Raw genomic sequence first — 20000 nt, forward strand, 5'->3', positions numbered from 1 at the left:
GTATTGCTTCTATATTCTTTCCTGACAGCCATAAAGGTCATTCTGCTATTAAGCTTCTCTCAGACGGTAAAAAATCATATAATTCTTTGCAACTTTGACAAGAATTTTCCAGAATTCAGAAACCTAACAAGTTCTTAAAAGATGTTAAATAACTGTTTGCGATGAATGCTGCATCGTACAAAGGAGAATAACGGGTGCAATGGAATTCATGAAATCGGCAATGGAAGACTTGAGGGACAGAAATGGGTGATAGGATTTAAGGTACCCTAACGTCCAACATTCTGAGATTGTGTATGCTTATCTTTTGATTACATTGTGGTTGCAATAATGTCCGTGAAACGATCGTCAGATGTTTAATTTTTTAATTTTTTAATTTTTAGACTTTATAATATTTATACTCAATTACGCATGAATTTTTACATGCATTTATATACACATATATCTTTATGTACATTTATATTTTTATATATATTTATATTTATATTTCGTATATCTTAAATTTTAATTTAATTATAATTCAAAATATTATCATGTTATATTAGACATATATCTTTCGAAATTTGAATATTGATTTCCTGTGAATATTATTGATAATTTTATAAATATATTAATGATATAAAAACACACACACACACACACACACACATATATATATATATATATATATATATATATATATATATTTGCTCAAAATGTTCAGTAACATATTCTTTTAGAATATTCCGGGATCGCACGAGAAGTTGTTTAGGCGGGCTATTTAAGCTAGTCGTGTGCATACGTGCATATATATGTATGTATACGTCCGTATATGTAAGTATACTGTTTATATACATGTATTTGTATTTATGTACTTGAGTATATTTCACTGATGAAGGCAGAGCATTTATGCAAAGCCAGAAATCCAGGATTTGAAATTATCTTATTATTTTTACTGGTTTATTTGGTCTTCGTCTTCGCTAATCGTGCCTTGCAGACATTTATTGTGGTTTTGGAGTCAGGATTTGACTGCTATTTTTTCAGCGTGGTGGTATCTCTTGATACCCTGTATTATAATTTTATATATATATATATATATATATATATATATATATATATATATATATATATATATATATATGTGTGTGTGTGTGTGTGTGTGTGTGTGTGTGTGTGTGTATGTATGTATGTATATATATATATATATATATATATATATATATATATATATATATATATATATATGTGTGTGTGTGTGTGTGTGTGTGTATTTATATGTGTGTGTGTGTGTGTCTGTGTGTTTCTGTATGTATGTCTTTGAGCCTATGTGCATGCGTGTGTGATTATGTACATATCCTTACATTTTTCATAGAGAAAGATCGGTGTTAAGTGATATTTTTACAAATAACTATACGATCGGATACACAGTTAATAATACACATAGTTACTTATAATTTGTCGCACTGTAAGCAGAATAGTTAATCGCATAAAACTTACCACACGTCTTAACACTTTCATCAAATCCATTGCTGCATTCGCTGATACCATTGCACTTTTGCTCAGCTGATATACATTCTTTACTGGTTTCATCGCAGGTAAATGCATTTTCTGTTTGGCAAGGAATCAAAAAGCTGGCATAGATTGTAGCTGCAAAATAAAAAACAAAGGGATATATAGTAATAACTGTTTCTAACATATGTACGAGAGAGTAACAGTCCATTATACTGATCAAAGTACATGAAAGATGAAAGAGAAAGGCGGCTTTGATGGGATCTGGGTTTATTACTTCAACGCTCTAAAGTTTCGGCAAAGTCATCTTGGAATAAGCATATGCTCTATATGTATAATGATTTCTAACATAAGTACAAGGAGCCACATTTAGAAGAATAGCTTATATAATTATGAATGAGTGCAGTCACTCAAGTTCCTTTTATTTTCTAGATAAAATGGTTGCAAAGCATGAATCACTCATTTCACTAATACACATGTATACATCTTCACACGCATGCCTATGAGTGTCTATACTTATTGCTTCTAACGGCACATACTAGAATGTCATCTTTTACTATCATATTGACATTCAAGATTGAATTTACCTTTGATCTTAAAGACTAAATCATCAACAAAGGAATATATATATATACATTCTTATATAGTTATATTTTAGCAATTCATGCAAACACTTTCGGAAAAATATGTGCTAACAAACACACACAAATATGGATTCTTTTTTTTAAATGTGCATTTAACCAAAAACATCCTGCAACTGTACAATCATATATATTTTAATGTGATTGCATAGAAAGTCATTTGACATGCTGACAATACATTAATTTTATTACCTATTCCTAAAGTCTTCTTACAAAACGCACAAGGTTACAAATTTATTACAACGGCTTATAGAAATCCGTATTGTATTTCTCTTTGCTTTTCAATTTCTCTGCCATACACATACATATATACACACAATAACATTAATGCAATTACGTTAGATTCAGAACAACTGCTACGTAATAGTCATGCGTTCACACGTCAACATGCATTTTTCGTTTGCATTTTATTCTTACTTGTTTTAGTTTCGAAATGTTTCATCGAATAAATATACCTCAGTGCTTACATTTATTACATCGCTTCATATTACTGAGCCGTTTCACTATGGAAACGTAAATAAACTAACACCGGATGTCAGGCAATGTGGAAACAAACGTGAAACACTCAGAAACGCTTATACGACGAGCTTCATTCATAATGCATTGTCATCCCAGGGCTATACTATAATACACCTGCTGAAGCTGCCGTGCAGTGGAATTGAACCAGAAATCAAGTAATTGCGAAGTGAATTTCGTAGCTGCACAGCCATATATTTAAGTTGCCGTCGTTAAATCGCAGGTAAGACCTAATTAAGAGGAGTAACGGTCAGAGATATTGCACCAGTGACAGTCTGTTTTCGTTTTGAGACAATGTATTTTGGGTTATATAAATCAGTCTCTTCTTTTAAAAAACAAAAGGCTGTTGTTTGAGGGAGAATTAGCTATTTACATTAGATAACATTCTTGTATAGACCTTCTTCGACGAACGTATATGCCGACAGGCACGCATACGCTATTTTGACTGACAAGTATACTGTTTTCTTTAAAGGTTACATAAGGTTAGATTTACATATAAGCTCTCATATACAAAATCGTATACAACAGAAGCGTACACATAAAGTATATTGTTATAAATTTCGTGTTGAATGGAATTTAAAATTTTGACTGACGGTTTGTTTACCTCGTACAATATGTCGCCAGGTGAAATTGAAAGTACTATTCAACGCAAATTCTATAATTATATCTAATTCTGCTCTCAGTACTGAAATTCACTATCAGTAACTGATCTCTTGTTATTGTTAAACCCGCTTCAAAATATCGATGGTCACAGAGAAGTAGAAGAAAAGTGGGCCATTGATATAAACTCAATCCCAACGGGTCTGTTGCACCTCTGCATAAGTAGTGCAGAAAGCATGCTTGCGATTCTGCAGAAGCAATACCGCTCCACTTTCAACAATTCCGACATGGTTAATTCTGACAGCATCGGTGAAACAAAACCCCAGCACACCATATCCGATATATCATTCGGTACCCCGTATATCATAGCAGCTATTAACAAAATTACAGACAACACATCTGCATGCCCCGACAAGTTCCCGTCAGAATCCTGAAGGAGTGACGATATCAACTGGAATTCGGTCTAGCTATTGTCTGGAAGAAATCACGACGCTGGCTAATTTCCTCAGTCCATTGTGCTAGTCAAAAAAAAAAACCCGACAAGTCGCATGCAGTGAATTACCAACCGACCTCACTTGCATCTCGTATCATCAAATTATTTGACAGAGTGGTAAGATCTTCAGTGACTCACTTCCAGGTAACAAACAGGCAACTTATTCCCAATCAGTACGGTCTCCCCAATGACAAGGATCACTAAATGCAGCTGCTGCTTCGCTTTGATGACATCCTAAAGACTCTGTGAGAGGGGTCCAATGCAGACGTCATCTATCTTTACTTCAGCAACCTTTGACAATGTTGACCATAGGATCCTATTAAAGAAACTACCCAACACTGGAGCATGAGGGAAAACTATGATGGAAGGGGATAGGTAGACAACGGAAATTTAATGACATATATAGCTATATACATTACATGTATACATACATACATACATACATACATACACAATATATATATATATATATATATATATATATATATATATATATATATAGATAGATAGATAGATAGATAGATAGATAGATAGATAGATAGATAGATAGATAGATATGCACTTGTGATGAGATATTTTTTATAAAAGTTCCTGACGAATAGCTGAGGATATGTATTGTGAGAATCTTGTAATAAATTATAAGACCTGGAGGGATACATCATTTAAAAAGTCGGTTATATATGACCAATTGCATTTCCTTAGTATTTGATTGAAGAGTTGAAGTTTCAGAACTTAGTTAATTGATAATATAATTATTTTTGATATTTTCTGGCAGAGTTTACATATTGAATTTAATTTTTTTTATAAAGTTAATATTTTATCTTTAATTTCTTTTTATCAATTAGACGTATTCACTGATAGCTGTCTAGACATAGCTGTCACATTTGGACTAGAAATGTAAAAAATGTCTAATCGTTGATTTAGCTTCTACAACACACCAAGTAATCAGAGATTTATTCTTGAAATAATTAAATATTTTAAAACATATACTAAGAAATAATCGTAAATAAAAAAAAGTATCTGAGGAAACTAGTGATGGTTTGGAACGGCAAATGACTATCAAATAATTCATCAGGGAGTGTAAGATATTGTATTAGAGAAAAAGAATATTATGTTCAGAAGCATCTCGTTGGACATCATTCACGAGAATATTATATAGTCTTCTACTGAAGTAACGAAATATATCTTAATGCAAAGACTATCTTATTAATTTCAAGTTTCCCTTACAACATGACTAACATTATTACTTACATAACTTACATTATGTTGCTGAATATAAAAAGAAACTAATTATAGTCCTCGTATAAAGAGGATTAATATTAATTGTTGAGTTGAAATATTTTTTAATGACATCTGAATCCTAATAATTAAAAATAGTAACGAATTATCAACTTTTGTTGGAAACAGTCTCATTGGTTTGCAAATATCTAGACACGTTAATCATTAATCAAAGTATTCACAAGTCTTCAAGAAAATAAGCTTATAATACCTTAATGCAGAAAGTTAATTTCGCTGTTGAATGCAAGATAATTGAACACTGGAGGGATAAAATTGAAGAATTATACACCGTATATATCACTGAGGTTTAAATCTTAATAGTGTTACATCTCACTGAAGGTAATATACTTTATTATAAGTGGAGAATAATATATTTTGCTCTTGGAATATTTATCACAACTTTCTTCAAATCTATTTCTATTAGTATATAGTGTATCTCAAAGATAGCATATAAAGTTGGAAATGATGTAAAGTTGGAGATGTTGTAAAAAAAGGATAACAAAAATGAAATAAATTTGAACCAATTGAACATAAAATGAAATAAAACTAATATATTTGTTTTTCAAACTTTTACGAAATCATAAGCCTACAGGAGAGAAACAATAGATTTAGACGCAACAGTACTAGTTTCAACAATATAATGATATATCACTTCTGAGAATGACACGTACGAAGTAAAAAGTACAGAATATTAATTAAGCTATCTGAAAAAACAATTGATAGCTTTAAACTAGAGTAGCTTAGGGGAATACAATTACTTCTGCTGTTTCTTTGTGATCTGAATTGTCATTTCTATCCATTACAATACAAACATCTATTTTAATTGTGCTAGCCTATGACTAAAATCACTCCATCCATGTCTATCCCTTGTTTTTTTCTCAAACACTCTACAGCCACAACCATATTAACCAATCAATGCGTAGTTCTAATGAAGACGATGATGATATTCGTTGTTCAGTTCCAAGTCAGCTTTCGCTGAACAAATCTATGACCAAACGCATTCCAGTCATAAGAGAAGTATCTAACACTTAATTATTCAGTGTATTCTCCGATGTCTAATACGGATTGGTTTGATTTGAAAGCTGCTCAGCTGCTATTTCTAAACACTAAGTAGTGCTGGTGTTGTAATTGCTATTGTTGTGGTTATCACAACTATTTATTCCATATTTTTTGTGTTGTTGTAGTAGTTATTACTGTTGTTGCTGAGACAATCGATAGTGTTTTCGTTGTTATTACTGGCATTTTCTTTTTGCTCTAGCAGTTTCATCGCAATTTAGAATTGATAAACAGACCTATGATCAAAAATGTTCTTAGCGAATCCCTAATTGTAGTTATTTCCTGGAATAATATATCTAGGATTACATTACCCGACGAGAGAGATTTGGTTGCTACTTCTACAACGTCAAGTTACTATGCAGTGCAGTTTGACTTTAGCTCATTAGTTATGTTGAAAAATATTGAAAAATGTTACATTTTCATTGAACACAAATCCATACGGTCGTAGAACATCGCGAATTATTGATTTATTGATTTTATGATTCACTAGTTTTAGTAAATAAACAGACTTGGAAACTTAATATACTTTGGTGTTCTGACCCTTAGTGGGGTTAGAGTAACAAGAGTAAAATAATAAATTGTTCACCATATGATGTACCTATGGTTTCTCTAAGAAAATTATGGCAATTCTGCGATTGCATATAAATAAGTTGAAAATATGTAATAGAATACACTGAAATAGTGTTTGCCTTATACAGGGTGTCCCAAAAGTCACTGATGAAATTCAATATTTAATAACTACCTTAACTTAACATATAAATGCATGAAATTTTTATACAACGTAATCCTATATACATGTATAAATACATATGTGAGTGTGTGTAAGTGTGTGTGTTTGTATATTATATACATATATACAGGTATATAAATTTATATGTTTGAGGAAATGTGTGTATATTGTACTTGTGAGTATGCTAATATACATATACATATTTTATCTTTTACTTCTTTCATTAGACTGCGGCCACGCTGGAGTACCGCCTTCAAGAATTTTAGTCCAACGAATCGATCTCAGTACTTTTTTTCATGCCTGGTACTTATTCTATCGGTCACTTTGGACAAACCCTTAAGTTACGGGGATACAAATACAGCAACACTTGTCAAGAGGTGAGGTACAAAGACACACACACACACACACACACACACACACACACACACACACACACACACACACACACACACTCATATATGTATATACATTTATATACGATGAGTTTCTGTCAATGTTCCTCTACCAAATATACTACCAAGCTTTTGCCTGGCCGGAGGCTGTAGTAGAAAGCACTTGCCCAAGATGCGACGTAGTAGGAATGAACCCGGAACCACTTGGTTAGGAGGCAAAAATTTTACCATACAAACTATAATACATATTCTTTTCTACTCTAGGTACAAGGCCCGAAATTTTGGGGGAGAGGACCAGTCGATTAGATCGACCCAGTACGCAACTGGTACTTAATTTATCGACCCCAAAAGGAAGAAAGCAAAGTCGAATTTGAACTCAGAACGTAAGACAGAAACACCGCTAAGCATTTCGCCCGGCGTGCTAACGTTCTTGCCAGTTCGCCGCCTTGCCTATATTATATACACTTGTATATACATAATGTAGTTAATTGAGCATTACGACAGCTCATTGAATTTGCAAACAAATCGATTAAAATTTATTGACTACATCCGTTGAATAGAAGCTTTTTTACTGCATCGTATAAATCATTGAAAGCACTTTTGTAATATATATCTTTCTTTAAGAAATAAGATGCTTATTATAATGAAGCAAGACCTGAAATTTGTTATGGAAGGCGTTAGTCAATTCGACCATAGTACTTAACTCGCACTTTATTATATCCACCTGAATAGGCAATATTACTTAACTGGTCCTCAATTGTGAGTGGAGGCGCAATGGCCCAGTGGTTAGGGCAGCGGTGTCGTGGTCATAGGATCGCGGTTTCGATTCCCAGACCGGGCGTTGTGAGTGTTTATTGCGCGAAAACACCTAAAGCTCCACGAGACTCCGGCAGGGGATGGTGGAGAACCCTACTGTACTCTTCCACCACAACTTTCTCTCATTCTTACTTCCTGTTTCTGTTGTGCCTGTAGTTCAAAGGGTCATCCTTGTCACGCTGAATATCCGCGAGAACTACGTTAAGAGTACATGTGTCTGTGGAGTGCTCAGCCACTTGCACGTTAATTTCACGAGCAGGCTGTTCCGTTGATCGGATCAACTGGAACCCTCAACGTCGTAAGCGACGGAGTGCCAACAACCTCAATTGTGAGGAGTCACCAAAGAATTGTGTAAATTGAGATTTGTGGAAACGCCGTTCGAACAGATCTTGTATGTGACAGTCAAGTTCCATAATTATAGATGAAGTTAGGCTACATTTTGAATTTAATATTTGTAATTTAGCAGCCCTTGGTCATAGGGGGGTCTACGATGTGTAGTTTAACCATTTTAACAAGGTTGTACCCTTCGCGCTCCACGTGGTATCACTGCATTCTGGTTGCGGTAATTGATCAGAACTTCGTGTTCTCTTGACTGACTTTAATTCCGTGTAGCTCTAATCAACAAACAACGTTTCGGAGAGATCATCTTCTTTAAGTTACATATCACAAACGTAACACAAATGCATATCTTTACATATATCTGCGTATATGTGTGTATGGACATGTGAGCGAAAAACTATATGGGATATTATTACGCCTGTCATAAACATATGTATTTGAACCACTGAACTCAACACCTTGTTTTCATTCTCTCTCTATTTATTTCGTCTTATTCATTTCGGTCGAAGAACGTAAGCTCGAAACGTAAAAGACCTTTCCATTTTTCCCGAGCGTCAAACTAATAGACTTGTTTGTTGTTCCTACACCTCTCTCCGCCTTTGTTTTTCTATAAATTTGAATATATATATCTATATATATATATATATATATATATATATATATATATATATATATGTATGTATATATACATATACATATAAACAATTGCAGCGTGGAAGGTGTTTATAAGCCATTTAAAAACACATAAAAACCGTTAGATTTGCTTCAACATTTAAATTTTATTTGTCAAAACATTTTCGTCGCTTTGAGACCGCGACCTGTTCACTGACAAAATTCCGTGCTGGACAGAATTTTGTCAGTGAACAGCTCTCGGTCTCAAAGCGCCGAAAATATTTTGACAAATTAAATGTAAATGTTGAAGTGAATCTAGCGGTTTTTGTATGTTTTTAAATGGCTTATAAAACACATTCTACGCAGCAATTGTTTTTGTTTCAGCACAACACGGTCGCAGATCAGATCACTTGCTTTGCAAGAACATCTCCGTAATATACATATACATATATATATATATATATATATATATATATATATATATATATATATATATATATTTATTTATGTGTTTCAGCCAAGTGGCTGCGGTCATGCTGGTGCACCACCGTGATTTTCACGTTCCTTGCATGGCTCTTCTCCCCCACCTGACATGGTCCAATCAAGAGTTTTGATGGCACATCTGGTGTATAAGAGAATTTGACGCAGCTGCCCGAAACTGCGTCTCATTACGAGCCATTGGTTCGTCTGGTATATATATATATATACATAAGAGACCACTAAGTAGACTGTTAATGTGCTAGAAGAAGATCACTGAAAAATTCTTAAAGAATAAATTAGCGAAGCAAAAACATATATATATATATATATATATATATATATATATATATATATATATATATATATATATATATATATATATATATATATATATATATATATATATGTATATATATATATATATATATATATATATATATATATATATATATATATATATATATATATATATATATATATATATATATATATATATGTGTATATATATATATATATATATATAAGAGACCACTAAGTAGACTGTTAATGTGCTAGAAGAAGATCACTGAAAAATTCTTAAAGAATAAATTAGCGAAGCAAAAACATACGGGCGAGACTACTGAAAATTATAGAAATAAAGATCAGGTTATCTGTAGACCATGGTTTCGAAATCAATATTTTCTTACCGAAGATATCTGTTTCTCCTCAGTCCTGTGAATTATATCTCTGTGGCAGTCTGTACTGAGGAGAAACAGATATTTTCGGTAAGAAAATATTGATTTCGAAACCATGGTCTTTATTTCTATAATTTTCACATGTCTCGCTCGTATGTTTTTGCTTCGCTAATTTTTTCTTTGAGAATGTTTCAGTGATCTTCTGCTAGCACATTAACAGTCCATTTAGTCCACTTAGTGGTCTCTTTTATATATACATATACTATAATCATTTGGAGATCTCAGAAAATTTTTTCTGAATCTACTGATTCTTTTATATATATATATATATATATATATATATATATATATATGCATACATTCATACATACATTCATTCATACATAAATACATACATACATAGATACATACATTTCCAGGATCCACAAGCTTGTTTATTCCATCGGAGAACAAGGTTTTTAGCTGTTCGCGCAGCAATTTATGCAGCATCTCCAGTGCATCTTCGTCCGTAACAAATCAACGATCTTGTAAAAGATGTGTGAGCAGTTCAAATTGGTAATAGTCGGAGGGGTCGAGATCAGGAATTTTATGCGGAGAGTGTGTCAATACAGAATCCAATTTTTAAATTGTTTCAACAGTGGGGGTGGCTGTATCCGGGTGTGCAATTTAGTGCAACAATACGATGTAGAATTTAGGGCAATAAGAAGACGTGCGAATTGCTTGTTCCAGTTTGTTGGCCAGTTTTTCACTGTAGCCTACGCTTGTGACTGTAGATTCCTTTTCCAGGTACTGTTTCAGTATAGTCCAAAAAGAAACAAAAAAAAAAAACGGTTAGCATTATGTTTTCTGCGGAAGGCTGAGACTTGAAACCCTTTATCGCTAGTGATTTCAGGTCTTTCCACTCCATACTCTGCATTCTGGATTATGGCTCGAAGTGATGGACACAGGTCTCGTCGCCTGTGATTAGTTACCCCACCCCTACCCATCGTTATAGGTTCGAGTAAGCTTTGACAGATCTCCACACGATTGCGGTTATGCGTTTCGGCAAGCTCTCAAAGATTTAACGGAAGCGAAGCTGGGCGTGGATTGTTTCGTATGTAAAACAATGTCACCTCATCGGGGTTCACCCGTCAGTTCGCCAGAAACATCTCTCGAGCTTGATGAATCTTCAAGTCATTGGTGGAGGTTACAGAACGTTCTTCTCCCACACAGGCAACAAATCCAGGACCCCACGACCAGGGAAATTCCCGTAAGAAAACACCTAGGCCAATTCCCCGCAAACATAAACCCGAAATACCACATCTTGCCTCTCTATCAATGAACCGGAAACACTTCAACCCAATTCTTTTTATATAGGGAAAGCATGCTCATTAAAAAATATAAACTACAGCTGAATATCCTTTAGAAAGAATAAAATTAATAAAGAGAAAAAGGAAAAAAGACCCAATTTCTCCACAAAAAACAACCAGATACAACAGATATAATTAAAAATAAACTTTAGTAACAGTCTTTCACGCGGGTTTCGAAACCGCAACTCCAACTCACCATACAATAATACCATACAAACACCTGTTGCTGATGTCACCTAATTCTAGACCAATGTAGATTTACAAACACTAATTGCTGACGTCACCTAACTCTAGACCAATGAAATTTTACCTCCGATCAGTACCGAAGTTCAGCAAATACAACAAAATGACCCTTTAAGAGGATCAACCAACTGGAACGACTTATGACCGTTCCCCACAGCGAAGCCTAGTAGCCAGAACGACAAACTTGACCACCATCAAAAATCAGATCCGTTCACGGAAAAAAATATAAATACACCGGATTCCAAAAAAACGCCGTTACACAAAACAGAAAAAGAATCACAGGAACTTTAAACAAAACCCCTTTTTTACTATCTTCATTTCTCCCTTGGTTTTACTCCCTCTTAACTCAATATGAGCAAAACTTCGGTGATCCACATTTCTTATGGATTACTTCTAACACTATTGAATTTTGTACATTTAAACAAGATGATCCACGTTTTCTATATTATTGAATGTTGTGAACATTTAAATCATATTTGATATTAGTGACTCTTGACTCAGTATGACCGAACATTTGATGATCCACATTTCTTATCGATCACTTGTAACATCATTGAATGTTGTGCATTTAAACAAGATGACCCACATTTTTTATATTATTGAATGTTATGAACGATTAAATCATATTTGACTTTATTGAAACTTTCAAACATGTTTTTATAATTCATAATTCAAAATGTTTACCATTGATAAATAAAAAATATTGTTCACATTAGTTTGATATATATGTATATATGTAAATAAATATCCTTAAAACAAATTACAAGTTTTTCAAATTTATGTGCATTTACAACAACAAATTTTCCTATTTTCTTCCTGGGTGGAAATACACTTATTTTGTTGTATATATATATATATATATATACAGGGAAACAGCGCGCGCGAGAGAGAGAGAGAGAGAGAGAGAGGGAGAGAGAGAGAGAGAGAGAGAGAGAGAGAGAGAGAGGGAGAGAGAGAGAGAGAGAGAGAGAGAGAGAGAGAGAGAGATCAAAATAAGTTCCGTTTTAAGGCACTAAAATACAAAATCAAGCTGTCATTACGTAAATAAAAGCATGTAAAATATATCGGGTATATATACATTTTAGATTCTATTTCCGTCTAAGGGGTATATTTAACCGACATTCTCTATAGGTTATTATTCATTCATCGGTAGCTACGTTTCCATTTAAGCTTAAGCTTCATTAAAGGAATATATATATATATATATATATATATATATATATATATATATATATATATATATATATATGTATATACGTATATACATAAACACACACATTTATATATACAGATATAGATATATACATATATACATATCACACATACACACACACACACACACATGGCTTCGGCTATCAAAAGCTCTCTTTAGATATTTTCTTGGGAGAGAATTTTGTTAGACGATACTATTTTCTTTGCTTGAGTGAAAGAAAATGGATGATTCTTTTTACACTCTGTTTTTAACTTTGAAATATCATGGATATTTTGATTTCCTTCCTCAAAGATTATATTTGCATATCATAAGAAAAGATGAAATTACATGTTCCAGATCTTGCTTTTAAAACTGCAATATATTTAGATCCCTTGTTGGAACGCTTTCAATATCTAAATCATATATATAAATATCTAATTATCTATCTATCTCACGATCTCTCTATCTATATATATAAACACGCACACACATACATACATGCATATATACATACATACATACATACATACATATATATATATATATATATATATATATATATATATATATATATATATATATATATATACATTTATATATATATGTATATGAATATATATATTCATATATATATATATAATGATATATACACACACAATCACGCATATATATATATATATATATATATATATATATATATATATATATATATACATATATATACATATAAATATATACATATAAATATATATGTATATATGTATATATATATATATATATATATATATATATATATATATATATATATATATATATATATATATATATACATACATATATATTTATATGTATATATTTATGCTTTTGCTAAACAAATTGTAAGTTATGTGTGTGAAACATCTGCCAATACAAACATTCACGGAGCAGATTTCTCTGTATATAATAAATCATATGATCTGATTATCGTATTCTCTTAAGCCGAAGAAGACAGGTGTTCAAAGAAATTTTTAATATTATTTATCTTCGTAATGATATCCAAAACTTTGTTATTAAAAACAATGAAGCGGTGTTATGTAAACAGATTATAACGTCGAAATTGCACATTGAATAATTACGATACAATACTAAAACATTTACATTTGTATCTGTCCGTGTATTTATCTCTTCTATCATTTTGCATTATTTCTTCTTCCTTCTTCATGCCCGCACACATACTTAGTATACATACACACAGGTGCATACACACACATACACACGCACACACACTTACATATAGTAAACAAAAACGAATGGATAGTTTAAAACACGCCACAAGCGTTTCAATGCGTTAGTTTAGTTCACTAACGAGTCTATTAGTTGATTTTTAAATCCCGTTAAGAAAATTCGTATTTTTAAACACCTGCTATCTCACCAACTGATATTTTACCGCATACTTTGGCGAGAAAATACTTGTTTCTGTTTAATATACGTGTGTGTGTGTGTGTGTCTGTGTCTGTGTATGTATATATATATATATATATATATATATATATATATATATATATATATGGAGAGAGAGAGAGAGAGAGAGAGAGAGAGAAAGAGAGAGAGAGAAATAGAGAGAGACAGACAGAAAGAGAGAGAAAGTGAGAATGAGAGAGAGACAGACAGAAGGAGAAAGAGAGAGAGAATAAAATGTTTTGAATGACACAACAATGCTCTATAACACAAACAATGGACTGTTGTAATTTAATCATCCATAGTCTGATATGATATTTCGGAATATAAATTACTTCTTCAGATATCCCTGCGAATTGATGGAGTCGCTGCTAAAATCGGATATATATATATATATATATATATATATATGAATATGGTACTTAAGTTGAGACACCAGAATTTAGTACGGTATTATCCATACAATTTCAAAGTAACGTGATTAAAATCAAAATAAGCAAAAGGGTTATCCAGAGGTAATGCAGATATCTGGATATCCTTGTTGCTTATTTTGATTTATATACATATATATATCTCATGTAATATATATATATATATATATATATATATATATATATATATATATATATATATATATATATATATATATATAATGTATAGCTAATATGCAATGTATATATAATATATAATATATATAATTTATTTAAAGGTAAATTTCCAAATTTGGTTAATAGGGATATTTAATCCCGGCGAGTACCGTATTCACTTATGCCAGTTAGCAATGCTGGCTAACCTCGGTGAATATCGATAAACTTCAGTTTATTTTACAATCCTCAGTAGAACCATACATCGGTAAATCCATGTCTCTATAGAGCCTGAATGTTGTCGGTAGAGAAGAAATAATAAATTGATAATTAAGAAAACAGAGATTTATATATCCAGGTTTTATTATGCAGTTAATCACATCTTTTATGCCAATACCAACGTATGTTCTGCTGCAAGTCAGTGCACTCTGCAAAGTTTGATTTCGATGTGCATTTTGGTGTTAATTACTGATGCCGCATCGTCAGGGTACATTTAATTGCATCTCGGATTCCATCTGATCTAAGTACAAGTCCAACCAAAATTGTTCATACGCGTGGTGTTAGTATTCCTAAAAATGACCTAAATTTTGACCCTTTTAACTCTGTTTGTTAGAAAAAACAAGTGACTGACTCTCCGAAAGTGGGTCAATAGTCCGATACACTTCATAAAACATGAACACTACCTCTCACTGATGAAATGCTAAATTCAATTACCAGATGATTTATCCACTTTCGGACAGTACGTCTGTTATTTTTCTAACCAGTAGAGTTGAAAGTATCAAAATTTAGGTTATTTTTGAGAATACAATGAACAATTTTGGTTGGACTAGTTCTTAGTTCAGATGGAATCCGCAATGCATCTGTAATTAACACCAAAATGTACTTACCAAAAATGTTAATGACTTGTAGGGACACAGTATTAACTTTTGAAACCATAATATACTACTAAGTGTATCAAACGTTTTTATAGAAAATCTAACAAGTTACTAGCATTGCTTTTACATATCATGTTTACGAACACCTCAAATGAAACCATTCGCAATGAAAATATATCACAAGAAAAATCATCCTGAAGTTTAGTTCATCTGACAATGAACGAGTTACCATTAATACAATATTCAATAAATCAACTTTGTAAGTTCAGAAGTGATTCCAGGAAAATGGCAACTTTATCGGTGCCATCAATATCACTTGTAGAGAGTTCGCTTCCCTATATATATATATATATATATATATATATATATACACACACACATACACACACACATACACACACACACACACACACACATACACACACACACACACACACACACACATATATATATATATATATATATATACATACACACACACACATGCATCAAGGCGTATGATTGCAAGTAACTAGGTTTATGCATACATATGTATTTATCAATAATGTATGTACATATTTATGTACATGTACGTAATGTTAAGTATATACATATTGTTATACCCACTTGTATCAGCGCCAAGCAGTGAGTAGGCATAAGCAAGCTTTGGGTTAGTGTAAAAACACTATATCTGTCCAGTGCCAGCCTCTATCAGATTCCCAGACGCAGCGTTTGTGGTTCTTTACTTCGCATCAGTATTCCCTGATAAGGAAAGATAAAGAGCTAGAGACACTGCGTCTAGAGATTCGATAGCGGGCCTGAGTGTGCAGATGTAGTGTTTTTAGAAATTTTACTATACGAAAGATTCTTTTTTAAGTATCTACGGTGAATTTGACTTTAGAAATTGAAATATATCACGAACACATCTTACTTAAACTACATTTCAATTATATTATATATACATAAGCATATACAAATGGGTATGTATGCAAACAAACCCGTATATACATACACATTCAGCCATATCCGATATATATGTGTGTGTGTGTGTGTAAATATATATATATACACACACACACACACACACACACACACACACACACACACATATATATATATATATATATATATATATATATATATATATATATATATATATATATATATATATATATATATATGTGTGTGTGTGTGTGTGTGTGTGTGTGTGTGTGTGTGTGTGTGTGTGTGTGTGTGTGTGTGTGTATGTGTGTGTGTGTATGTATGTATGTATGTATACATGCACGCACATCAATTGGGAGTAATATAAGTCTGCAAATTGGTATTATGTTTACAAGATGTATCAATCAAAAAATTCCATTTCTCAATTTATTTCTTCTTTACTTATTTATTCTGTGCTGCTTGTAAGTCGCCTTCTCATTACATGCTTTATGGGTCACGTGTCACCGTATCCAAACCAATCGGGGCATTAGCGTTTGAATGATTATAGTAGATGCTATGAGGACATTAATTAAGTAGGTTTCTAAATCGTTTGTTTAATCTGCTATTTATCCCGTTCACCACATCACAGATATTTGTATCTCTTAATGGACACCATGTAAACAGACATTCAAATTCTAACGCACGTACACATACGTTTTATGAATGCACATATTTATATGTATAGATATCTATTATGTATGTAAGTATATACATTCATGTATATACTTATATAACGATGGTGCCAAACATGTGAACCATCTACGGCATCGTTAAGAATTCTACCTACTTTGTTTGATCTTTGCTTTTTAGATTACGACTTATGGTGTTCTTAAAATACCTACCCTTATCTTTTTATTCGTTATACGAAGCAGTTAAAAGAATCCAATCGAACGCAATAAACGGCTTCCACAACAAGCAGATTTTTTTAACAGACAAAAAACCTGCCACGAATAGGACTTGTTCTTCTAAAAAAGTCATCCAAAAGTTGCTATTGAAGCGAGCGCTAAAAAACCTCAATCAAGAACTTTGTATCATGGCTACCATTATCCACATAAGTATATATTTCAGTCTGAAACTGATTTGATAGGATACACAACTCTTAAATCAACAATTCAATTATTTTTAAATGTATTTTTAGAGGAGAAATCATCTTTTGAGTGAGTAGTGTGTAAAGCAATCGCTTTAATTTTAAACGTTATTCACCCGACATTATGGTAACACGTACTGGATTTTCAATACAAGTCTGTATGCAGCTGCTGTCAGTCTGAAAGAACACCTGCATTACATGTGGTAATGAAATATATCAATATAAACAATTCAGAAGAATAGCAATGCTAGAGAAATTTATCACCATCACCATTTAATAATAAGATATATTATAACTGTCATGAGGAATAAAGGGAACAATAACTCAAAATACACTCACTTGATTTTGTGAAAAACCTACAGAATTCATACTTCAACCTCACCAGAAGTAATTAATGATTTGGAAGCAAGAATTAAAGAAGCTGTGAAAAATAATCCGTTGTCGAAAAAGACTACCACAATGAAGCAACATTATGCAAAATTTTGGTGATAATTCATGTATTGTGCATAAGATAAAACAATACTTATGCAAGTAGAGCTCCTTTTTAATAGGACCGGGATAAGTTTGTCAAAGATCTGAAAATGAAAACGAAAACGAAGGGCTTTATATTGTTTCAAAGATGAATAGAATCAATAAGAATTGTATATCAGCATCAGTACCACAAGTTCACTCAGATAATTTCTTCAGAGCTGCGTGACTGTGTGATGTCTGAATTATTGTAAACTATCTGAACGAGCCATTTAAACTGGCCACCTGAACAAGACTTGACAATCTAAAGAGAGCTGCTCTGATTATATCCGAAACAAATACAGCGCACCAACTAAACATAACAAATTGTGTTGTACTGTAGGTAAGAATGAAAACACTCACTTAGGTGGGGGGGGGGGGGGGAATTAGACTTTAGTTATTCAGATCTCTGGGAATTGTTGTCTAATGATATGAACAACATATGAGCTGTTTAAGCTGGCAGATCTGAATTCAAATAGATATTAACCTGTTTTCTTTTAAAAGGGGATAATTAGTTTAGATTATAACTGAATGTGTTTTGTTTTATCAGAACTGTTCACATATAAACATATTTCTGCAAGAAAAGCGGTTGTGAGATATGGTAGCAGACAAGTAGCACTTAGGTGTGGGTGACACTTTATCAAAGCAATTTCACTGAGATCGTAAACAACACAATTAACTTATAGAGTTCAAGGTAACTAACACACATAGTAAAAAAGTGTTAGCAATACTCCCCCGATTGGAATAAGTTAGTTTGGAGAGGAGTACATAAAATAAATAAATAAGCCCGTAGACATATAAACCTTATTAGAATTGCAGATTATTAATTTTCATTAACCGCTTATCTCAAATATTTCTCTTCTTTAGAATGATGTACTTCACAATTGGCACTGCAATAGCAACTGAGTTTTCAGTAAATGTAGGGTAAGTTTCACAAGGAAAGATACGGGAAAACTATTCCAGCGGGTTCTACTTCTAATTCATCCATTATCATCCGTCTTGCAGGCAGCATAAGAGAATACTAATTTGCAATCAACCGCTACACTCAACAATATAAACACAATGCACAGAGAAAATAAAATACTCCGAATTTCATACCATACCTCTACATCATTAGATAGAGGTAGAAAACATGGTAAACAAAACAAATCGGCACACAAGCGCACAAGCGCACAAGCATACGTCAGCACTCATATATTTGCTCAACATAAATAAATAACAAATTTACTGTTGATACAACACATTCAATCCATCACAGGTTTGCATCGGTTTTACTTTGTCTATATCTCCCCCCCCCCCAAAAAAAAAACAATATTATAACAAATTAAAAACAACACACAGAAAAAAATAGTCCGATTTACATTCTGGCACAGACATCGCAGAGACGAACAAAAGTGTTAAATGTAACAGATAGAATGACCATGTGAGGGAAACATTTAGCTGCAGCAAACACCAATACTCAGATTTCTGGTCACTGGATGCACAAACTCCCACCACAAACCTTCATCTTGCTCAAACGCTGTCCCCAAAATTCCTTTTCCAGTCATTTTGACCTACAATTATATACACACAAAATTAACTTCATTAATCTTAATCACTTCATTAATTATCCCCAGACACTATTTGGATGTACGTCTCTAATAGTAGTTAATGC

At 32.5% G+C, this 20000-nt stretch overlaps 1 protein-coding gene across 2 annotated transcripts in view; it reads right to left on the reverse strand.

The window, feature by feature from the left end:
• Positions 1 to 20000, reverse strand: part of LOC106868530 (G protein-coupled receptor GRL101) — a 778677-nt gene that overhangs the window by 291216 nt on the left and 467461 nt on the right. For both annotated transcript variants that reach the window (XM_089348684.1, XM_089348683.1), the window contains exon 2: positions 1474 to 1623. In XM_089348684.1, coding sequence (XP_089204810.1) covers positions 1474 to 1623 — 150 coding nt within the window. The remainder of the gene's footprint in view (positions 1 to 1473; positions 1624 to 20000) is intronic.

This window comes from Octopus bimaculoides, chromosome 3 (genome assembly GCF_046866305.1).
Source record: "Octopus bimaculoides isolate indiv1 chromosome 3, ASM4686630v1, whole genome shotgun sequence".
NCBI lineage: Eukaryota > Metazoa > Mollusca > Cephalopoda > Octopoda > Octopodidae > Octopus > Octopus bimaculoides.